Source organism: Fistularia commersonii, chromosome 3 (assembly GCF_037954325.1).
Source record: "Fistularia commersonii isolate RoL2024-O1a breed Wild chromosome 3, RoL_Fcom_v1.0, whole genome shotgun sequence".
Classification (NCBI taxonomy): Eukaryota; Metazoa; Chordata; class Actinopteri; order Syngnathiformes; family Fistulariidae; genus Fistularia; species Fistularia commersonii.
In genome coordinates this window covers 23,596,075-23,619,405 of record NC_141286.1, presented here as the reverse complement: position 1 = coordinate 23,619,405, position 23,331 = coordinate 23,596,075, and the positions used below count along the sequence as shown (strand labels likewise).

The 23,331-nt window shown below is 44.9% G+C and overlaps 4 protein-coding genes across 6 annotated transcripts; 2 read left to right on the top strand and 2 right to left on the bottom strand.

The window, feature by feature from the left end:
• The first annotated feature begins 440 nt into the window (after positions 1-440).
• LOC147235916 (AP-1 complex subunit sigma-2) lies at positions 441-5,622 on the top strand. The gene is made up of 5 exons (XM_086144291.1): positions 441-587; positions 1,134-1,312; positions 1,664-1,772; positions 1,873-2,010; positions 2,676-5,622. The coding sequence occupies exons 2-5, from the start codon at positions 1,134-1,136 to the stop codon at positions 2,721-2,723; spliced, it is 474 nt and encodes a 157-aa protein (XP_086000417.1). The 5' UTR covers positions 441-587; the 3' UTR covers positions 2,724-5,622.
• zrsr2 (zinc finger (CCCH type), RNA-binding motif and serine/arginine rich 2) lies at positions 4,258-8,887 on the bottom strand. The gene is made up of 11 exons (XM_086144289.1): positions 8,621-8,887; positions 7,853-7,932; positions 7,671-7,749; positions 7,435-7,543; positions 7,116-7,202; positions 6,629-6,667; positions 6,134-6,264; positions 5,826-6,039; positions 5,704-5,759; positions 5,513-5,622; positions 4,258-5,430 (listed from the first exon to the last, which is right to left on the bottom strand). The coding sequence occupies exons 1-11, from the start codon at positions 8,662-8,664 to the stop codon at positions 4,559-4,561; spliced, it is 1,821 nt and encodes a 606-aa protein (XP_086000415.1). The 5' UTR covers positions 8,665-8,887; the 3' UTR covers positions 4,258-4,558.
• A 107-nt stretch (positions 8,888-8,994) lies between these two features.
• Positions 8,995-21,293, bottom strand: LOC147235914 (transmembrane 6 superfamily member 1-like). Of its 2 annotated transcripts, none has more exons than XM_086144276.1 (12): positions 21,156-21,293; positions 18,470-18,600; positions 16,534-16,642; positions 16,319-16,422; positions 15,949-16,050; positions 15,775-15,874; positions 15,558-15,640; positions 15,093-15,211; positions 14,321-14,425; positions 14,151-14,243; positions 13,967-14,086; positions 8,995-10,334 (listed from the first exon to the last, which is right to left on the bottom strand). In XM_086144276.1, the coding sequence occupies exons 2-12, from the start codon at positions 18,471-18,473 to the stop codon at positions 10,143-10,145; spliced, it is 1,131 nt and encodes a 376-aa protein (XP_086000402.1). In that variant the 5' UTR covers positions 18,474-18,600; positions 21,156-21,293; the 3' UTR covers positions 8,995-10,142. The 2 variants fall into 2 exon arrangements, with proteins under 2 accessions (XP_086000402.1, XP_086000403.1); XM_086144277.1 differs by lacking the exon at positions 21,156-21,293 and adding an exon at positions 20,754-20,880.
• Positions 17,312-22,258, top strand: LOC147235913 (BTB/POZ domain-containing protein 1-like). 2 transcript variants are annotated; one of them, XM_086144274.1, is made up of 8 exons: positions 17,312-17,956; positions 19,130-19,286; positions 19,373-19,478; positions 19,555-19,752; positions 19,905-20,097; positions 20,204-20,291; positions 20,575-20,721; positions 20,793-22,258. In XM_086144274.1, exons 1-8 carry the CDS (start codon positions 17,508-17,510, stop codon positions 20,949-20,951), a joined length of 1,497 nt encoding a protein of 498 aa, XP_086000400.1. In that variant the 5' UTR covers positions 17,312-17,507; the 3' UTR covers positions 20,952-22,258. The 2 variants fall into 2 exon arrangements, with proteins under 2 accessions (XP_086000400.1, XP_086000401.1); XM_086144275.1 differs by having other exon boundaries at positions 17,315-17,956; positions 19,968-20,097.
• Positions 22,259-23,331: the final 1,073 nt, after the last annotated feature.

Below are 23,331 nucleotides of genomic sequence, written 5' to 3'. Positions count from 1 at the left end.
ATTAACTTGTCACAGTAGCGTAACGATAATGGTATCAATAAATATGGGTATAAATATCAATATTTATATTAATATTAATAGACAATTGAAAGATAATTAAAGACATCCACATATAAATAGACAGCAGGGTTAACAACAACAAAAATAAGAATAGATAACAGAATGGAAAAAAGAAAGATAGCAAGGAAAAAAGTGTACTTGGAATTTCAATGTATTATTGAAGGACAATGTATTATTATTATTATTATTATTATTATTATTATTATTATTATTATTATTATTATTATTATGGGGGATCTGCACAGGAGAAGGCGGTGGAAGCCACTGGCGCTGGGAGCAACATGCTCAGGGAATAACGGTATCCCTTAGCCAATCACAAGCCAAATCTGGGCGCGGGCTGGCCAATCAGAGAGCCGCTGGCTCAATCGCTGTCTCACCGTCAGCCGAGCATCCGCTAGCATTTTAGCATCCCACTGCATGACAAGCTATCCCACAACAACACCGCAACATTAGTTCTTCCTGTGTTCGCTGATGTGTTTCGCTCGGATTTTCTGACTCTGCCAGTCGTCCAGCGGGCTCAGTCGAAGGTAAGCGGTCTGTTTCGGACTCTATCCGGATGAAAATAGCGGGAGGGGGCGCAAACCGCTCGCTACGTGCCGATGATGTTAAACTGTGTCCGTGTTGCAGTGTTAGCTAACATTACAGCTATACAAACTTTGCATTGAAGCCTCTGCTATTTGGTTGTTTGGTTCTTGTGGCTTTTTGGGGAAAGTAAATGCACTTATTTTAGACTTATGAAACGTAGAAATCAGTATTCCTCTCTCTTATATATTAATTATCTTGGAAGATACAAATTTTAAAGTGTTAATTGTCATTTATGCAGTCTGAAAACGTGTTTCCCTTTACAATGGAATTCATTGTTAGCCACTGTGAAGCCGACAAAAAAAAGCACAAAATATAAATAATAAGCGTTTTATTGCTACTAAAGCGTTAATATGCTAACTAGACTAAAGATCCCTTGCTCAGCTACTCCCTCTTTTTACCCACAAATGGACTTACAGTTTGTTGTTTAAAAAAAAAAAAAAGCACCTTGTCAGTTCCTAATTGTTTCTTATTTCATTTCCCCTCCCAAGATGCAGTTCATGCTGCTGTTCAGCCGACAGGGAAAGCTGCGGCTACAGAAATGGTACGTGCCCCTGTCTGACAAGGAGAGGAAGAAGATTTCCAGGGACCTGGTTCAGACCATCCTGGCCCGGAAGCCCAAAATGTGTAGCTTCTTGGAGTGGAGAGACCTCAAGATCGTCTACAAGAGGTGAGCGAGGGAGCAGGCTGCATTCAATTCTTCTTTTTCAAATGGTTAGGTATTTTAGAAGCAGAAAAGTCACAATATTGCATTTCTGGACGTTTTAATCCTCCCTTCTGTCACTGATCGACCCTGGAATTAAGTGTCATTTATAGATATATCTAAATTGAAACTATCAGAGCTTGTTCACAGCAGAGTATAAAAGAAACAGAACAGGTTTATAGTAAGAGTAGTATTTAAATATATAGATCACGTTTTCTCCTGTCGAACGTCGGAGAGGGCAGAGGCTTCGACAATCAAACTCCTCACCACTTCATTGACACTCATGCTGCCTTTTGACCCCCATCCTTTGTGTCCCAGATACGCCAGCCTGTATTTCTGCTGTGCAGTCGAGGACCAAGACAACGAATTGATCACCTTGGAAATCATCCACAGATATGTGGAGCTGCTGGACAAATACTTTGGCAGTGTGAGTTTCTTAAATGTCAAATGGTGTGCAAGATGTTCGAGTAGGAAAGTCTCTAAAAGCTAAATCTTGGGTTTTCACCCAACAACTCTGATTTTTGCAGGTGTGCGAACTGGACATTATCTTCAACTTTGAGAAGGCCTACTTCATCCTAGACGAGTTCCTGCTGGGCGGCGAGGCTCAGGAAACGTCCAAGAAGAATGTGCTGAAGGCCATCGAACAGGCGGACCTGCTGCAGGAGGTACGAGCGGCTCGCCCTTCACAGATCGCTGCCAGGCTGCCAGCTGCCGTCAGCAAATACTGCTACCGCTGCGGTCGGCAGCGGCGGGGGCTCCGGTCACGTGACACGGATTCACGTCGGAAATGAGATCATGTCAGACTCGGCAAAATCCTGAAATAATGTGCAGTTTGACTTTGCCAAGTTCACTGGTACCTAAAAAAATGCTAAAAACTGCCAATGCAGTACATTTGTAAATATAAGTAGTACTTTAAAGTAACAGTCACCGACTTGTCTGAAACTCCACTGTCTTTTCTTGAACCTTGAGACTTTTTTTTTTAAATTATTGCTTTGATAATCCTTTCTCAACACTTACAAAATGTCATATGTGATAGATATTATAGTTTTTGTAATATTTTATGAAATCTGACTTGTATCCATTTACCTTCTCTTGAAAGCATCTACACATCTTTTTTGGTTAAACATTTGTTGATAATTGGAATTAAATTTATATATATATATATATATATATATATATATATATATATATATGTATATAAATCGGTCTTGTAAAATAAATGTTATTTCATCTAAACTCCTCCGGGACCTGGTGGAAGAGATGTTGACCTGCAGTTGTTTTCACCCAACCAGGATCTTCTCCACTCACTGTTTCTACTTCCTGTCCGCAGGAGGCCGAGGCCCCGCGGAGCGTCCTCGAGGAAATCGGCCTGACATAGACCCTCACCCGCCTCCCAGGTCCTTCATCCAGATGCAGAGCTGGCAAACCTTCATGTCTCTATCCTGTTCACTTCGTCAGTGTTGTGTGAGTGTGTGCGTGTATGTGAGCGTGTGTGTTTACGTGCTGTATTCCTCTGAGGTGTGTTATCGTATCACGTCCCTCCAATGTGGTGTGGTTCAAGGTGTCTCCCGTGTACAGACCCCGGCGCTGTATTCTGCAGTATTGTCCTCACACTCTCGTCTTTGTGAAACTCCACAGAGAATAATGTAGCAGCAACAAGATGTTTAAAAAAAAAAAAAAAAGGAAATTGCTCATCTTTCACTAAATCAAGAGATGCATGTGATGTTTGGCTTAAAAAAAAAGGTGCTGTCGTAGCTCCAGTCTGCGCGTCTCATCAGATACCATTTCACGCGAGTATCAAGAGTCGAGCGTCTAAAGTTCCAGGGAATTGATTTCCTCGTGAGCCTGGAAAAACCCTGAGTGCTGATGGCGTTTCTAGAATTCTTGACAAAGTCAATTTTTACATCTTTTGGATTTTTAAAATTAACAAAGAAAGTAATGCAAACACTATGAAGTGCCCCCCCCCCCCTTCCTTATTATAACAGTTCTGGATCAGTTTGTAATACAGTTACACTATTTAAGTGAAAACTTCAGTTGCGCCACCGTAGCATTTGCAGTTTGCGACAAACTCTTGAGCCCGACAGTTTTCAAAATACACCCGAGTTCTCCAACACTCACTTGTTCCCCCCCCCACACACACCAAGATCTGACCTTTGTTTGAGGAACCGGCCGCCCGGCTCGATGTTGGGGTCGGGTTGTGGAGTGGCTTGAAGGAAAGTGGTGCAGCTGCTTCCTTGGGAGTCGTTGACACACGGTTTACAATCGCGCACGTTTGGTTGGATTAACCAAACGAGCCAAGCGTCCCAGGTGGCTCCCGAGAGTCGAGTGCTTGTGATTCCCTCAGAAACTAAAACGGTTCCTAATTTTTTTGTTTTGCTCCCAATTGCTGAAAAATGTGCTGTGTCTGTGTGGCGTCCCGTCGGTGAACAGGTCATCCTTTTTATGTTTCCCACCAGTTTCCTGACTAAAATTAATTTCTGAAGGAAAGCTGCGGGGATTAATCTCATCTGTCCTCCAAAAGTCAGGACGGTAACTCGGGTGAGAGTGACATTATTTCTGCATGGCGATACTTTGGCCTGCTCTAAAAGACCAACATGACCAAAGAACACTGTGTTTCCCTTCTCGCTGGGGTTGAAGGAAGGAAAACATAGGGAAAAGGGATTTAGCGCTGAGGGGAGTCGAGGTTATTTGGCCACAATTTACTCAGTTGTTTTTAATGGAGTTGAAGCCTCCTCGGGAGGAGGAACTGCACATATCAGGACACGGCATTACTTATCGACACCAGCTTTTTTTGGATTTTTATTCGTTTTTTTTCTTCTTCTGTACGATGCGTGGAAAACGGGCCAACAAGCTGTGAGCAGACCCTCGTTCCAAACCGTCGAGCCGCCGCGTGTTCAAAAATCAGCCACAAGGTGTTTCTGTTCAGACGTTCAATCCAGTACCAGAGCTCGGTTTTCTATTTAACTCTTGCCTAGTCATTTGCCAACATTTCTTTTCTTACATTTGACATTTATTAACAATAAATGTATGAAAAACAAAAAACACTTGCTTGTCTTTTTTCGACGCTTTTCAACGCTTCTTCTTGAAAGAAGAAGTGTTGAAATCTCTAACACAAGTATTGACATATTTACACACCAGTGATTTCTCCACAGAAAAGATAGAGTTCTATACGTTTGGGGGAAACTGTATGTTTTGGCAGCGTCTATTTTGTTTTCACGAGGCTTGGACGTCTCCCTCTCCGGGCAGCTCAGTCTGGACGTCTCCGTTAGATTCACCTTTCCCCGTCGGACTGCAGCTTCTGTCTCCGTCCCCACTTTCACCTCCGTCCGTACGATCGTTCTCCTGGTGAGGCTTTGCCTCTCCTGTCTCCTCCTCCTCTCCTGCCGCCGCCGCCGCCGCCTCGCCGTCTGACTCTCCAGATGAGGGGGTTCCATCGGGCGAGTGATGCTTCCTCTTCCGCTTTTTCTTGCTTTTCTTCTTGCTCTTTTTGGAGTGCTTGTGACGGCGACCCCTCTTGGAATCCTCTTGGTCGGGGGGTTCCTCGCCTCGCTCTGATTTCTCCCGGCTCTTTTCTCTGCTGCGCTGGTTTCTCTCTCCTTCCCTGGGCCTGTCTCTCGTGTCTCCGTCGCTGTCTCGCTCTTCGCTTCTGTTCCTGTTGTCGTGCTTGTGGTCTCTATCTCTACTCCTGTTTCGCCGTCTGTCCCGCTCCCTGTCTCTGCTCCTGCTCCTGGACCAGTCTCCACTGTGTCCATCCCTCCCTTTGTCCCCGTGCGCGGATCTGAACGTCCGCCTGTCGTCTCTCTGGTCGCGGGGCGTCCTCCTCTCCCTGCTCCTGCGCCGCTCGTCCTCCCGCCGGCCGTGCGACCGCTCCGACCTGGGCGGGCTCCTGCTGCTGTAGCGTTGCCGTCGCTGGCGGTCGCCGTATCTCTCGGAGTGCCAGCCGTCCCTGTGACCCCTGCGGACGCTGCGGTCCGGCGACATGTGCAGGTCCCTGTCGGCCTCCCAGAATTCATTGCCCGGGTTTCGGAACACGTGAAGGAAGTTGCAGTGCTTCCCTTTGGGACATCTCTGCCTGTCAAACAATCCTGAGGGGAGGGGAGGAGACGACATGTAGCCGTATGCAGCTTTTTTAAGAGCACGTCCGTCAGTGTAAATTAAGTTTCTCACCGCAAATGGCGTTTTTCCATCGTGTTACCGGGCAGATCTCGCAGTGAAGCTGCTTGCCAGCGTACCAGCGGCCATTGAACTTGAGGAACGCCTCCCTGCACTGCTCCTCCCTGGAAGGTTGAAAGGTTCGATTCAAATTTGAAATCCTGTTTATTTGGAGGGCTTCCTGCAGCGGCGGCGTGACGGCTTACGTGTCGAACTGAATGTAAACGTTCCCTCTCAGGTGAGGCTCGTAATTGCAGCTGACCTGAAGACAAAAAAAAATGTATAAAAGGCACAGGAGGGATTCAAGATGATGCCGTTGTCATCTTACCTTAAACTGCACCACCTTGCCGACACTCTTAAACTCGGGCAGGACATCGTGGTAGAACTCGAGGAATGACTCCTGCAGGTCCTCTTCGCTGTGTTCAAGGCAGGCGTCCATGTCGTAATCGTCGCGTTGAGCCTCCTCCATGCCGAAGGTTATGAACATGCCGCGGACCATCAGGGTGGAGCTGGACGCCGGGTAAACGTGCTTCCGGGAGCACCTGCTCTCACAGGGTCAGAGGCCACAGAGTTCAGTGGGGGGGGGGGGGGGGGGGACACAAGCGAGGCCCGCGGGGAGAGGAAACAAAACCGTACCTGTCTCCGAATCGACACGCGCCGGTCTTTAGGAAGAACGGGCAGTTGGACACATCCCGCTCCGTCCCGTAATTCTCCGATTTCTCCGTCGCCGGAGCCTCCGGGTTCATCCACGGGCCTTTGTGATCCAGCTGCGGGTGAGAATATGAACCAGCATGTGAAAAACAGTTCTTAATCACAGTGTATGGGTGTCCCGAGTTAATGAGCGCCATGATGTTTGACTCAGATATGTGTGTGTGACAAAGATAAAGAGTAAATCATTTTTAGGGGATCCTCACATTTGTCATTTCGGGAAGATTAAATGCAATCAGATTTTAACTATGATATCACTTCTTATTTCTTCTGCTCATCTTTATGGGAGGGGTTGCTCGACTGATGCAGTTAACCCCATTTAAGCCTGGCTCACAAAAATAGTAACTTTTGAATTTTCATTTGAATGAACCGAGTGAATCAAATGCAACATAATACAGATTCGTCAGAGGATACGCGTCGTACCTGGTTTTCCGCTTCATCCAACATTTTCTGCACGGCCTCCTACAAATGGTGTAAAGACACGTCGGTGAAAAATGTGAATGCGGTCAACATACTGCAGCATATCTGTCACAGCTTGTTAAGACCATCTTCACAAGGGCTGAAAAAAAAAAGGCATTTTGGGGAGGATTATTTCATGAACCCTGAGCCTTTGGAGAACAATTTCACAAAGTGTTTCCACACAAAGTAAAAGATACATCCTTGCTCTGAGAGGTGAAGGTGCTGGTAAGGGGTCTTTGTTAGGTAGGCCGATGCCTGTGTGCCCCTCAGTCAAGGAAAGTTTTAAAAAAATATTTAAAAGGTGGAAGGCAAGAAGACATCAACACACAGCTGGTGCAACGACATGGATCGGGAGAGAAGTTTATCTGCGTGACGGACGGTATCAATACTCATGAGCTTTGAGAAGTGGATATATTTCTTTCTGGTTTTATCCTCCCTGGGCCAGTTTCACCTCTCTTCCTCGCTTCTCCTGCTGCCTCTTCTCTTTTTCTTCTTCTTCCCTCCTTTGTTGGGCCTCCCATTCCTCCTTTATCATCCGCTACGGGTGCAACAGGACATTCAGGAGGTTAAAATACAAATCTCTCTCAATGTCACGAATATTCAGAGTTTTGGCACATAGTAAATTGAAACTTTAGAAAAAAAAATATATATTTTGACCCACGAGTTAGGCATCTTAATCTATGACCTGTCGTCTCCGGAACCTATCGATTTAATATCAATTCTAATAGGAACACATTTCCAGCCATGCATGCTGTCAATGAGGAGATCACCTCTTCATCCTCTTGTCTTTTCCTTGCAGCCTCCTCTCTCTCGAACCTCAGCTGGAACTCCTCCTGGGCCAGCCTCTCTCTCTCCAGCCATTCCTCGTGCAGCCGGCGCCTGTGAAAGCAAGAGAAAAGACGCTAATTCAACCAAATATTAATTCTGGAATCTGAGTTTCTGCGCTGCGTCTGGCGTCTTATGCTATGTAGGAGAGGAAGGGTTATATTCAAAATGTGCATCCCACCTCTCCTCTTCAGCGACGGGGTTATCTTCATTGTCTGTTTCTTCTTCGGATGCATGAGCGACGTCTCCATTGTTTAAAGCTGGAAGAGAGTAAATTCCGCAGGTCAGTCGGGCTTCTGGAACCACAGAAATGTAAATGGATCACACTTGAGGGGAACATCAGGATGACAGTTTTCTCCATACCAAGTTCTCTGGCCTGAGCGACAGCCTGGCGCTTCCGTTTTCGTCTCTCTTTTCTTGAAGCAGCCCTGCGCTGTTTATGGCTGAAATAAAAGAGTGTGACAGCTCAAAACCTGACACACGCTGCTGATAAGCTACTTTGTCCTGTGCTGCTGTGTCCATATTTTATTGCCTCACTCTTTTATTATTTGTATTGTGCTTCCCTTGATAATTTAGCACTACTTGTGCTCAGAATTTATAGCCATTGGAAAACCCCTGATCATACTAGACACATTGCATGGATCGCAGCAAACTTCATTTAGATATCTTACTTGAACTGAGGCAAACTCCTTAAGTTTGCAGTTAATTCACACGGACGTCCAAATTATTACATTTTCAAGCAACAACTTCACGGTTGCTGTAACGGGTGGATGGTAAACCGTGCTGCGGGAGGCACAGTGCAACATTGGCGGACACCATCACGCAATGTGCTCAACAATTCGTATTGCAATCATTGAGGTTTTCTTATCATTAAAATTTTATTTAGAAACTACACGTTTTGGCAGTGACTAAGCAATATTTTTGTAATGGAAAATGATAAATATGATCCACAACGTGTTCAAAAGCTACATATGCTACATACGAACTAGCTACATTTAGCTCTGACGGGATGGGCAAGGGCAATACTGAATTGCAAAAAGAGTAACGGTACTAATTATTGTGTCTTCAAAACAACTCTTCATTCTGGTAAGCCGTTAAGAGCCCATATAATGAGCGAAAAGTGACACAAACCTCAACAGAGGAGGAGAGATGAGGGAGGGAGGCGCGGCTGCCATTACAAACAGCGAGGAATGGCTAATTTTAGCAAAGGCGCAGATGTTAGCAAACCGAAGTAATACCGTAGTCCAGCATCACTTCTCTATATTGTACAGATTTGTTTTTTAAAAAATTACACACCAAGATTAAAGATACTGTTCCTGAAAGATAGATTTCTGTTATTAGTATAGCTAGCGATTACCGCTGAATGACACTCTGCTCTGTTTACAACTGATACCGGAAGTGATCCAAGTACTTCCGGTTGAAGAGTTCACCCCCGCCCCCCTTTTGTTTATCAAACTTGGACCAGAGTTGATGTGAGGTGCAACACAATAACTGAGACACTCACATTTGGATTGAAGGGAATTATAGGTTGTTGTCATGTATTTTTACTCCAACTTTACATTAAGTTCTATCGTTACAGATGAAATATGCATCCACATAAACTTCGAAAGACTTTAATGTGCCATTCCAAAAGACAACATTGCTGTGATTTGTTGAAAACATAAAGGCCATAAAGTCTAAGAGAACATCGAGGTGATTTGCACTTCTAATTTTGTTTATGAACTCTGACCGTTACTGGAGTTTAGCTTTGATTTTTAAACATTTAAAAATACACATTGATATGTATGTGCATGAAGCATTGTACGTTACCATGCTCACCTGTTATGGTGTGTTTTGGTACATAATGTTGTCTGACTGGCCGTAATTAAATTATTATATTTAATTTAGCAATTAAGCACTGATTGGATACAAAAGTCGTTTCAGTTTCATTGACAAAACAGCACAGCCTTGTGGAATTTTACACCTGTGATTCCTGGTAGTAGTGCCATCCATCTACCCCATTCCTATGTATGAGATATTTCAGGAGTGCTTTTAGGTAACCAAGAAGTAACATTTCAGAATTCTGTTGCTCAATGGTCAAAGTCACAGGGCCCTGTTCTCAAGAGTTTGCTATTTCTGTGATAACTTGAGGAATGTCCACTTGGAGAAAAAAAAAAGGTTAGACTTTTGCGGTCAAACTTTATGGTCACAGTGAGCGTGCAGAGCCCTATTTTGAACCAAAACAACATATTGTGGGAAAATTGGCACACAAATATCAATCTGGATAAAATCTAGATATTTAATACTCAAAGGGTCCTAGGTCACGTTCACTGTGACATCCAAATGTTGCTTGAAAACACATTTTATAATCTAAAACTACAAGTGGAATATTGTTGATTTCCTTCAAGATTTTAACTGTAAGAGTCTGAATACACAAGGATGTAAACGGCAACTGGTCAGTGGAAACATATCGCAAATATGTGGTATCCCTAGTTTGTCAGGTTTATTGTTTTTTTCACCAATTCAAAACATCTTGTCTGGAATAGAGATCTTATCAATGTCGGCTGCAAAAAAAGCAGTTTTTAAGAACTGCAAATACAAATTGATGTTTTGCAAGTAAACCGGACGTTTAATTTTTTTAGGCAGTGTTATCGACCCGACGCGGACATTTTCGTTATTCACTTTTCTTGTCCGCGGTAGGCCGTAGGAAGAAGGCAGGTCTTGTGGAGCAGCGGTAGCACAGGGCTTGAGGCAACACAGTGTACAGGACGTTGATCAACAGGAAGACAGTCTGGCTGTTGGCAGGCACTCTGTAGGAAAAGGGCGTCCGTGTGTGTAGAGATGCACCGATATGACAGAACTGAGCCTATGGAGACAAATAAAGGGGGTTTGCGTTAACCTTCTTAATATATCTAAATATAACATTACAACATCCGAATTCTTTGACGGATCTTGGAATTGAATTGTGGACGTATCTGCAGAGGGAGCTCACTGAGCCCTCTTAGTGGCCGGACCAGATTATTACCTGCTACATACTTTATGACAGAAAACGGCTTCCACAGTATTACTGTGCATTATATTTGGGCCACTGAGTAAGTTAGCATGATGCTATTGAACACAAATATTAAATTGAATAATCTTTAAAAAAAATTGCTGGAAAATTCCCTGAAAACGTCCAAGAAATGCTGGGATAGAGGCAACAAAAGACTGGGGGAGTTGAGGATTGCTCAAAAACACCTATTTGGAATATTCCACAGTTGGAAACTGGTGAGTGTCGTAATTGCGTGTAAAAGGAGCATCTACGAAAGGCTCTGTTGTTCACGAGCAAGAATGGGGCGAGGTTCCCCACTTTGTAAATAACTGCGTGAGCAAATAGTCCAACAGTTTAGGAGCAACATTTCTCAATGTGCAGTTGCAAGGAATGTAGGGATTTCATCATCTACGGTCCATAATATCGTCAAAAGAGTCAAGAGGATCTGAAGAAATCTCTCTGTGGCAAGGCCAAAAAAACAAGATTTAATGTCCCTCAGACAGTTCTGCATCAAATACCGGCCTCTTTGTGGAAAGGATATTGCCTCGTGGTCTCAGGTACTCTTCAAAAACAACATCGTCACTTAATACAGTTCATCGCTGCATCTATAAATGTAAGTTAAACCTGTACCATGCAAAGCCAAAGCCATATCAACAACACATAGACTGGCCCAGGCTCATCTGAAATGGACCGATGCGAAGCGGAAAAGTGTGCGGTGGTCTGATGAGTCAACATTTCAAATTGTTTTGGGAAAAAATGGACGTCATGTCCTCTTGGCAAAAGAGGAAAAGGACCATCCCGAAGTTCAAAAGTCAGCGTCTGTGATGGTATGGAGGGGGCGTTGATGCCCATGGCATGGGGATCTTGCACATCTGTGAAGACAACGTTCATGCTGAAAGATACATACAGGTTTTGCTACCGTCCAAGCTACCACGTCCCTGCTTATTTCAGCAACAAACCCAATCCACATTCTGTACATATTACAGCAGCATGGCTTTGTAGCAAAAGAGTGCAGGTACGAGACGGGCCTTCCTGCAGGCCAGACTTGTCGCCTATTCACGGTGGTAAAAATGCCACTGTCCCAGCTTTTTGGAATGTGTTGCAAGCATCTAATTCAAAATAAGTAAATATTTGCAAAAACACATAAAGGTTTATCACTTTGAACATTAAATATCTTGTCTGTGTAGTGTATTTAACTGAATCTCGGTTGAAAATGATTTGCAATTCATTACATCCTGTTTTCAATCAACATTTTACACAACGTCCCAACTTCTTTAGAATTGGGGTTTGTATTTGAGTCATGCTTCAAAATTTGTTTTTATTTCGAAAAGCCATTCCATTTGTCTGTTCATAAAAAGGCGGTTGAGGAAAAAAAAAAAAGGCAGCTCCCATTGTCATATAGCAACCACAGCTGTCGGAGCATCAACCGTCCTATTATTAGCCCCGCAAACAGCTGACATGAAGTGAATACCACCAATACCAGCGTCCCTCCTGGTTCGAGGTCTGTTTCTGGCCTCACTCTGCCGGTGGGCCGCACCTCGCCCGGCGGCTCCCAGCAAATGGCTGCTTTGTTCATTGAGACAGGTTTGCGACTACATTCCCCCGCCATCTTTGGAGTTTCCAACTTTAAATTTGAAAGGGTTCAAACCAGAGCCCAAATAAGGGTTCTGCAGGCCTCTCATGCAGAGGCGTTTTTTGTGAAATATACATTAATAATAGTAGTAATACCACTAATAACAATTAGAATAATAACGATTAATAATAATACTAACGACAATAACAATGATAATAATAATAATAATGATAATAATAATAATTTATCCGTTATCAATCCCTGGTGGGGAAATTCATTCTTTGCAATGAGCCCATCATGGATGAACCATGAGCAGAAGGTTGCCGTCCATCAGCGCCAGAGGAGAAGTTACGGGTTCAGTGTCTTGCTCAACAACACTTCGACACACTAGAATTTAATAACCTTATATGTTTATGGTGGATAACAGTGTTGGGATATCCACAACTAGATCCTAATAATCTGGGCTCGGCTCTCCCGATTGGCTGGGAGGGCACTGCAGGGGAGCTGCGCCGCCCCCCTTAAAACAACAATGATTATTTTGTTTAAATCCAACAAAACTAGGTTCCATCTGCAAGTGAACGGAGCACAAACTTGGTACTGGTACCAATTGAAAGGACTCATTAACCCTTAGTTTAACCCTGACCCTAGCTCCAGCCCTAACCCTATGCCTAACGCCAAACCTTACTCTCCAAAAGAAAGTCGGACCAGGATGGGAGAGTTACCGGTGGAAGGCTCACACAAGACAATGGGGGGGAAACTCAAATACCTGCTCCATCTCATACGGTTCTTTAGATAAATCACTGTGAGGATCGACACTCGGGCGATGGTGCCGATAACCCCCTTACCGAACCTTAACCCTGGAAATTCTTCAAAACTAGTGTCAATCTTTTCATGAATGGTGCACAAGCTCCGTCTTCTTCTTCTTCCTCTTTTCGGCTTTTCCCTTCAGGGGTCCCCACAGCCAATCAACCATCTCCATCTAACCTCCATCTCTCGACATTTTCCTCAGGTCACAATGTCATCTGCAAACATCATGTTCCAAGTCTAACCTCATCTGGTTCCAACTGAAAGCCCTCAACTTGAAACCTGACCCCAAACCTGAACGCTAAACCTCACAGAAAGTCGGAAAACAGGAAAAGGCCATCCAAGATCTCTAATTATTTTCACGATGATGATAGAATAATAGAAAATACCATGGGAACGAGTTGTATTTATCCATTTCCAGGAAGAAGAGATTTTTGAATGGGGTGAGAGAGGAAGTGAAGTTTGTTCATGTGGGAAAAGAAGGTTAGAGAGGAAAACAGGTGGTAATTATTTTTAAACATTTAAAGATAATTTATCAACCAGTTTATGATTTTTGGACAAATGTTCTTGAAAAAAAAGGGGCAAACCCTTGACTTTCTGTAATTTTCTGAGGCAATGTAAGCACCGCTTGAATTCTCATAGCAATTATGATATTAAAGCTTTCATGGTGTTTGCTCAGTGAGAACTGACAAGCAAAAAGGACATTCACAGAAACGGTCACAACCCTGGATATTTTTAAAGCGTTACCCAGTGCATCGCCTCAAGGTACGAGCACGTCTGCACCGTTATGTAAGCGATCCTTCACTTGCCACCGAATGACAAATATCACTTCTGTACCGAAGAGTCACTCGGGTTGACGAACGTCTGCATTAGCTGGACTCAAAGTGAGAGATCCCACACTAAAAAGCAGGGGAAAAAAAAAGTAAAATTCTCACCAGAATTTTCCCTTCGCATGACATTTAAGCCACAAGGACATCTGACACAGTCCTGTACAATCGAGATCTCCAAAGCGCAACTAAAATTGGAGCGTTATAGCTTTAAATGGGGTGCGTTTTCCACAAATGAGCGAGAATATTACCGCGGCGCGTACCTGTGCAACTGCCCCCGAGTGGACGAGAGTCAGGTCTGGCATCCACCGGCACCCTGGGACCACCAGGCCGTAGAGGGTGAGGATGTAGTACGGGCCGGAGTACAGCATGCTCACCAGCATCTGTCAACCAAGGAAACCAGTGTGATGGCAAACGTTAAGATGACGGGTTGACATAAGTCCTTACCTGTATTTTAGGGTAGGCGGAAGGATCTCTCAGGTAAGGCTCATACTGCTGTATGTAGTCGTGGCAACATTTGCTGGAGCAGTCCAGGACAACCTGGGACACAAGGCCGTGTGAAACGGAGCAGCGCACGAACGTCCTTCGCCTCGGTTCTCTGCATTTGCGCATCTTACCAGACCCCTGAAGATGCAGAAAGCCAGAGCCAGGGCGAGGTAGATCATGAACAGCAAGTCCGACGGTCGTCTGAGCAAGCTCGTCCTGTGAGCCTCCAGGATGCTCTGCCGGACAAAGAGCCGGGACGAGACATTCAGAAGGTGTAGAACAGGGGCGGGCAATTATTTTGGCTGGCGGGCTACTTTTCTTATTTAATTTTTATGCGCGGGCCAACTAGGTGAACAAAATGAAAATTGCAATTTAAATATTTCAATTTTTTGTTTTTTTATTTCAATTTTAAAATCATTCATAATTATATAAATGTACCGGCCGACATTATTTTCGAAAAAAAATTAAAGGGAAAAAAAATGAAAAAGGAAAAACTGAGTTTCTAAATTCTATATTGATTGAAAATACTTGTTAAAATATTCAAAGAAGATAGTTTGGCGGGCCGGATAAAAAAGCAAAACGGGACGGATGTGGCCGGGATTGGTGTAGATTATACACACAAAGATGATTTTGAATTAGTCTTGCTAATTATAGAAAACTTATCTGGTCTTAAGTGTGCCAAAAAAGTCTGCCTTTGTGCAAATATAAGTGTCCTCAATTGAATTTAATGATGTAATTTTTTAAAATAATTTCTAAACAGCTCCTCTTCTAGAATCGATGCAACAGACATTAATGGCAAGAGGTTGTCCTCCCTTTTGTGGAAGGGGATGGTTGCGCAGAAAAGTGCAGATATTTCGGGATCCTTTTCTTTTTTTTTCGTGTTTAAATCCTTGTTTGACTTACTGTCTGCTGGACGACCTGCGGGGAAGTCTGGCTGAAGACACGGGAAGAAGCCCAGACGGAAACCGAGATGTACAGCATGTGGAGGAAGAAATGCGGACCCAACTGGGTGCCATATTTTCCTCGGGGGAAAAAAAGAAAAAAAAAAAAAAAAAACAGAGTGAAATTCTGAGATAAGGTGCCAGACACAGCAGTCAATAGTGGAAGTTGTGAGGTCAAAAAAAAAATAAAGTAAACAAAAGAGGGAAGTGTTTGATCGCGGCACAACGGAAAGACCTGCTGAGTTGCTTTCAGCTCAGTCAGTCCAAGTGCTGTTATGGCAGAGAAATGAGCCAGAATGTGAACGATGCGGGGGTCAGTTTGAGACAACAAAAAATAAACCAGGAGCTACTGCACTCTCAAGGGAAATATCTCTTTGTGCGACTGAGCTAAGGGGTTACACGGCCACATTATTTTTAGTTTACTTACCCACAGCGTTCCCAAGTATGTAGATAATGGTACGCATGAGAAAAGACCCTACCCAGTAGAGCCCGATGGATCTGTAACTGTCCCTGCGCAACACAACACAACAGCGCCGCTGTTAGCGCAGGATGGAAAAACCATTTGCAAAGGTTTGAACTGGGTTTATATGGACAATATGCAAATACGCACATCCACTATTTAGTTCCTCAGGCTGAGCACTCACCCCCAAGTGATGGCGGCAACCATGAGAAGATACATGAGATAGTGCACGCAGCCATCCCAGTAGGAGATCATGTGTCCATGTGCTGTGTTAATGTGCGGGTCTGCCTGAAACACAGGCAGGATGAATTAGGAGCGCGCTCCACGGCGAGTACCGGGACGCAAAACGACCAGGCACTCGCCTCTTTCAGGTAAAAGGTCACGAATCCGTCGATGACGTTGTCCTGCTCCAGCCCGATGATCAGATTCACCACGCTGAGGAATGCAAAGACTGCACACACTGCACAGAAGGAGACATTTCACTCAGTCCTGCACACATACAAACACACACACACACACACAGGCCTTCAAACGCCTCCAACTAGTGTGTTTGAACCAGACACTTGCAAAAATGAGTGGCTGATATATAGTTATGCTCAATATGAAATATACACATATGTCAAATTTCAGGAAAACATCTGAAGATTTCAAGTTGACACTGCTTTAGAATTGAATATCTCTGTTTCCTCAACATGCACTGAATTTAATAGGGAATCAAGAATACACACCGTAGAAGAGAGGGTCTATGGGAGCCTTCCTTTTGAGCATAAAATAGGCTGAAACAGCCAGAATGAGGACTGCCGCACAACCAGCGAAGAGGAAGGCTTCAGCGCTGAAAGAGGAATGTAAAAATATTGCATTTACCAGATGGTTCTCTGATTAAAAGTTTTTTTTTTAATATGATTGAAGTTAAAAAAAAAAAAGGAGATTTTTTTTTACCCACCTGTTGTTGCAAATGAGGGAGTTGAATAAGTAGCAGATGGGAATGGACATCAGGGAGAACACAAACACGCCGGTCCCCGCAGAGGCGTTCATAGCTGGTCGCTTTTTCTCTGGTTGGAAAAATAAAAATAAAAATAAAAATAACTAAGACCGACAGAAAGTCATGTTCCTACTCAGTGCAGATCGCGGTGCGCAGAGCTGCAGGGTTCCCTGCAAGCACGGAGCCGAGCCTCTGCTCTCTGCGGCTCTCGCCGTCACTCTGACGAGCACGCCGGCGCGCTCACGTTTTCAAGCGCTGAGTTGCACGCATACAACCCGCGCACACACACGCACGAACATGCTAAAAGTGGCCGGGCCCCGAAAAAGAAGGCTGCGACAAGACGATGAATGAATAATAGAATATAAATAGGAAAATGAATTGGGTGTGAAACTGTGCGTGTGTCACTCCTAATGTTACGCGCTTTCTTGCACTGTAACGATGTGTATTTGTTTCACCGGTCAAAGAATCACTAATGAGGGTGAAAAATAACCAAATTAGTGTGATAACATACTGTTTTTTTTATTTTTCATAATGATCAGTTTTCGATTCATTTAAAATTAAGCTTGAATGAAGTGAAAGTTGGCAAACGGCGATGGCCATTTTCTTACAAAAAGTCATGACCACGTGGCATTGATGAAAAACATTTTAATGATTAAAAACCTATATTTTCCGTGTGTAGGGGTGTGAAACCTTGATAAATAATAGAATCTGTCTTTGAGACGTTTGTCTGTCACTCGCGTACCGATAAAGTTGTAATGAGGGAAAAAAAAGTGTGGCGAAACAAATGTGCGCATGCGTCACTACGTAAGCGACGCAGCTGTAGCTAGCGCTAGCTTGCGGGACTAGCCAAACATCCCGCAGCAATGGCGACCACGTAAACAAACAACAATGTCCGCGGTTCGGTCGCTGCGTGTCCGTGTGTCCGGAGCGTCTGCATGGAGAAGAATCATCTGAAGCAGAAGCGCACCGTCATGGCCACCGGGAGCGGCGTCGGTTTGGCGTCAAACCACGACGGCCAAGAGGCTGCGTCCAATTCGACTCAGTCCGGAGCCGCGGCGGGGCTCTGCAACGCGCCGACGTCCGGCCCTCCGCCGCCCGGCTCCCCGGCCGCCCTGGGTCTCCACCGGGAGCCCGTGTACAACTGGCAGGCGACGAAGAGCTCCCTGAAGGAGCGCTTCGCTTTCCTCTTCAACAACGAGCTGCTGAGCGACGTCCGGTTCGTGGTGGGGAAGGGCAGGCAGGCCCAGCGGATACCGGCCCACAAGTTCGTCTTGGCCGCCGGCAGCGCCGTGTTCGATGCCATGTTTAACGGCGGGATGGCGACCACCTCGGCCGAGATCGAGCTACCCGACGTGGAGCCGGCGGCCTTCCTCGCCCTGCTCAGGTTCACCTTTTGTTCTGTATCCTCACCGGTGCATTTGATTTTATCCTTCCACCCTCCCTCGATTATTCTAATAACACTCCGCGATCGGTTGTGATTAGTAAATAGCAACACCTATTATTTGGTATCGATAGATCACTGAGCAATGCTGCCAGTAAGCTGCCGCTAAACGTGCATTTTAGAGGCTGTGTGATTACGCTCATTCATCAATTACATTAGATTTAGATTTGCTTAAACTTGTTTTTACACAAGTACATTGCAGCGAAATGCAGTTTAGCATCTAACCAACAACTTGTATATGGTATATTCTACAAGTATGATTTACAGATAGGGTATGGACATAATAAACGAGTAGAAACGCACAGGTAATAAATTATGATGTACAAATTAAAGTTGCAATGGATGCTGAATAGCACATTTCTCAGACATCCTACAGGTCCTAAAACGTCACATTTCATTCGCATGGAAAGACGGAAAGTATTTCACATGTAAATTCTTAATAGTTTGTTTACTTACCCATTTAGGTGAGTTGAGTGCCGTTCGCAGGTGTAACGGTGAGGTTAAAACGTCGGATGATGACCTCCAGAGGATGATCGGTGTCGTAATCGAAATCTTTTTCCATTCATCTGCGTGGTCACTGCTGCTGGCTTGAGACACAAGTAAAATTAAGAATGCTAGCAAGACTATGCACAAAGTACACTAATTTTGGTTTTCTCACTGGTTCAAAAATCAAACAGCCTCTTGGGTAAAGTTCAACATTGCCTTGTTTGTTTCCATCTGCAGGAAATACGAAACGTATCAGATAGCACGTCGCGAACATGATTACAGATCACGCTCGGCTTTTATGGTGACTCGGGAATTCAACCTCCGCAGAATCGTCGTCGCCCTCCGAGGCATCGGCGACACAGTCGTTAAAGTCACATGAGTACGAACCGCGCGAACCGGCAATAAACTGCCTGCGAGGGGATGAAAGTGTGGCGACGTCCGCTTTCTCATCCCACCTGTCTTCCCCTGCCGACGCGTTGTAATCGTCCTCAAAGGCGCCGACCCTTGCATTCAACGTTGGTCATGAGCTCGGAGGTTTTGAGATGTCTGTGCACGTCCACCGCCTCAAACATATAATCGTGTTTTAAAATAGTTCTGCCTGTCGCCCTCCTCCCCCCACACACATCCCAGGTTCCTTTATTCTGACGAGGTCCACATCGGTCCGGAGACTGTAATGACGACTCTTTACACCGCGAAGAAGTACGCTGTCCCCGCCCTGGAAGGTCACTGCGTGGAGTTCCTCACCAAGCACCTCAGAGCAGACAATGCGTTCATGCTCCTCACTCAGGTACCGTTTTAGTTTCTCCTGATGTTATGGAGTTTTGTCAAATGGAGGAGCTGGACGTGACCTCCTCTGTCATGCTGCCGTTCCAGGCGAGGCTATTCGATGAGCCTCAGCTCGCCAGCCTCTGTTTAGACACCATAGACAAAAGCACAGCGGATGCAATAAACGCCGAGGGCTTCACGGATATCGACCTCGGTACGTGAGCCTCCTGCACGCGGCATCCCGTGCTCCGATGGAATCCGAGTTAACCGCTCTTCTCGTCATCCCGCAGACACTCTATGCGCCGTGCTCGAACGAGACACACTCAGCATCAGGGAGAACCGGCTCTTTGGGGCCGTGGTACGCTGGGCGGAGGCCGAATGTTACAGACAACAGCTTCCCCTCACCTCAGAGAACAAACAGAAGGTTCTCGGAAAGGCCCTCCCTCTCATCCGCTTCCCGCTCATGACCGTTGAGGAGTTTGCGGCAGGTGAGCGCTCCGGTAGCGCACGGTCTTAGCTGTGTGTTTGAACACTTAAGCGCATCCTTAAAGTGATGACCAAACATTTCAAAGCACATTCCTAATGTCTCCATGCGTCTCAAACCCCAGAAACCAGTTTGATATTCTTTCTTGTGCAACAGGGCCCGCCCAGTCTGGGATATTGTTCGATCGGGAGGTGGTAAATCTGTTTTTACACTTTACAGTAAACCCCAAACCCCGGGTCGACTACATTGACAGGCCCCGCTGCTGCCTCCGGGGAGAGGAATGCAGCATTAATAGATTCCAGCAGGTTGAGAGTCGGTGGGGGTACAGCGGTACCAGCGACAGAATCAGGTGAGGCGCTTCGGGGCGTTCTTTGGTGCGACAGCGATTCGCTAACAGTCGGAGGAAAGTCACCGATTGTAAATCTCTCTATGCCTTCCTTGTTCTCTACCTGCAGATTCAATGTTAACAGAAGAATATCCATTGTGGGTTTTGGCCTTTATGGCTCCATTCATGGACCCACCGACTATCAGGTCAACATCCAGGTACGTGTCGGTCGTTAAGGACGAATAAATAAGCTTTTAGAATCCGACAACTTAAACCCAAAGATGCGGTGAAACCTCGGCTCACGCGTTTTCCGAGATACGAGCCGTCGCTCGGTACGTTTTTTTTCCCTTTTGATACGAGCCCGGACCTGATTCAAGGTGTTACTGTGAATGGCAACGCAGTAAAATGGGGTAAAGGTCTATTTCTATATCGGGAGGAACCAGTTCCCGGATGCTCAACTCCGTCGTCTGCGCCGTTTCTAAACCTTCTGTCTTCCTGCAGATAATCGAGAGCGACAAGCGCCTTACGCTCGGCCAGAATGACACGGGCTTCAGCTGCGACGGCACGGCAAACACCTTCAGGGTGATGTTCAAAGAGCCCGTGGAGATCCTGCCAAACATCAGCTACACTGCGTGTGCCACCCTGAAGGTGAGGCCCCCGCCGACGTCCGCATTTCAAACCTGAGCGCCGGGCGAGGACCAACGCTGCGTTCCTTTCAGGGCCCGGACTCGCACTACGGCACCAAAGGGTTGAAGAAGGTGACCCAGGAGTCCACCGTGGGGACCAAGACCACGTTTTTCTTCTTCAGCTCGCCCGGAAACAACAACGGTACGTCGGTGGAGGACGGCCAGATACCGGAGATCATCTTCTACACCTAGACTGAATGTGTCCCTGCGGAACCAGCAACACCTCAGACTGCTGGACTGGATGGAATACAGAATGTGTGAGTGCAGGCATAAGTGTGTGTGTGTGTGTGTGTGTGTGTGTTGTATCCGGCTTCGGCATAATTGAACAAGACTGGTCCGGCACATGAACGGAGCCCTCCTTGTCGAACACCCTGATAGCGGCGACAGAATTCTCACCTGAGAGGAAAAGTATTTCAGTGTTTCCCTTCGTACTTCCTGCCTCACTGCAAGGAGGTTGCTGGTTCAAAATCTGGCAGCCGATTGCGACTTCCTTCTCCTCTACCCGGGCTTGACGTCTTCCTTTTCCCCCCGCGGTCCCAAAGCAGCCGGCATCCATGGGAGACTCCAAAGCGTCTGTAGGTGGGAATGACAGTGTGAATGGTCGGACGTCTCCGTCTGCGACCCTGTGATTGACAGCGAACAACGAAAGAGCAATTTTCTGACAGGAAGTGGACGCGTCCACATGCGGAGACGCGTCAGATGCCACTTCGACGTGCCCGGATCATCACCGCCCACGACAGACACGAAGCAATGTCAGGCGCTCTGGGTTCACTTTGTTCCTTGTTGTTTTTTTTGTTTTTTTTTTTTATTACATTGGGGAAACAAATCCAGGTGTTTATTACACTTTTTTTGGGGGGTGGGGGGGAATACACTCTAAAAACGCTAAAAATGTCATTTTCCAGTTTCGGTGAAACTAGATGTTACACACTCATGAAATCTACTGCAGTTGTGTACGATAATGTCTCTGTTTTATAAAAGGATGAATGTAGTGAAGGATGTTTGCCAAACAACACCAGCGGCGGTGAAGCAGTCGGCCATTTTTACCCCTTATTTGTTTGTTTGTTTTGTTTTGCAGCTCCCTAGATGTTTGGAGTTTAAAACTCTCGATGAACAAAAGCAAAACCGTGACAATGTAAATGTGTCTCAGCATATTTTCTTCCTTTGGGCAATAAGTCAATGACTGTTTGGTTGTAAATGATGATAAACCTGGTTCTCTCAGCGCGTTTAAGGTGTTCGCCTTCGACGGGCGACGCTGTGGAGGCGGCCAGCGTCCGACCCACCCTCACTCTGTCACTTTGTCATGCTGTTTTGATAACGCATTCACCACCGAAATTATATTTTCATAATTCCTATAGTGCACTGTTATTTCATCCATGCGTCAGAAATCACTGTTTCTGGATTGTAATAAGGCTCAGTGTGTGAAATGTAACTTGTCAGTGGGAAGTGCTGTAATTTATAACGTCATGTTTGCTTAGCACTTAATTAAACTATAAATAAGAATATTTTTTTTCCTCCCCTCAAACTTACTGTGTGGTTTGAATCTGGGGGGAATACAAGGTAAGGACCGATGCGGGGTTGTTAAGTGGGGCTGAGCGCGCACGCTTACACAAAAGCATTAAATATGCAGTAAATGGCCAGATTAGACTTTAACAGCAGTATTCTTCCTTTTACTGGAGTTTAGTGATGGGACCATGTATTTGCTTCAAGGCTGTAGTTTTATTGTAAGTGAACAAAGCCAAATAAAACCTGCATCCCGGATATACAGAGACAGGAAAACAGTATGTTAACTTCTTTTTTTTTTTAAATTAGAGTGAGATAAGATGGAGATCCTTCTCTCCTTACCCTTGAAAATTCCAGGAAAGGGGTCTTGAATATGCGACAGTTTCCCAGGATTGGAAGGCGTTGCATTTGTTTTTTCAAAATTATCCAACCAAGGTGGTCTTAAACCCTGCTGTAGTGCCTGCCAAATACAACCTGGACAAAAATGAATTAAAAAAAAAATGGAATTAAATTACATAAAAATAAGTTGAAAGGGCCAGCGTGAGTTAGAATTTTTGTATGATAAAACACTTTTATAAAATAGCAAACATGTGGATTTTCTTGACAGATAGGGCAATATAATCCTTTCAAAATAAACTTAAAAACAAGAATTTCAAGCCCGTGAAAGAGTTAGAGTTTAAACCGGTTCGACCACAACCGCAGTGATCAATGCTTTCAGTAACACATGGCATTCTGTACGTTACCTCGGTATGCACCAACGGAGACGAAAATGTGCACTGTTGTAATTTATTTGACGTTTTTTTAATTAATTTTTTTCATATTTTATTTTTGATTATTTTCATTTCTATTTTAATTTAACATAGTATATCTGAGGCGCTGCAGAACCGTCAAGAGATTTGAAGTTGGCCGTCTAGCGCCCCCCTGTGGTCAACACACGAACTGTTTTATTTAAAATTATATAAATCTCAATCATTTTCAGAATAAATAAGCTCCTTCGGCACCATATTCTCCTTATTTGATTAAGTAATACATTTATTTGGCTTTCTTCTTTCATTTTTAGTGTGTTTTTTAA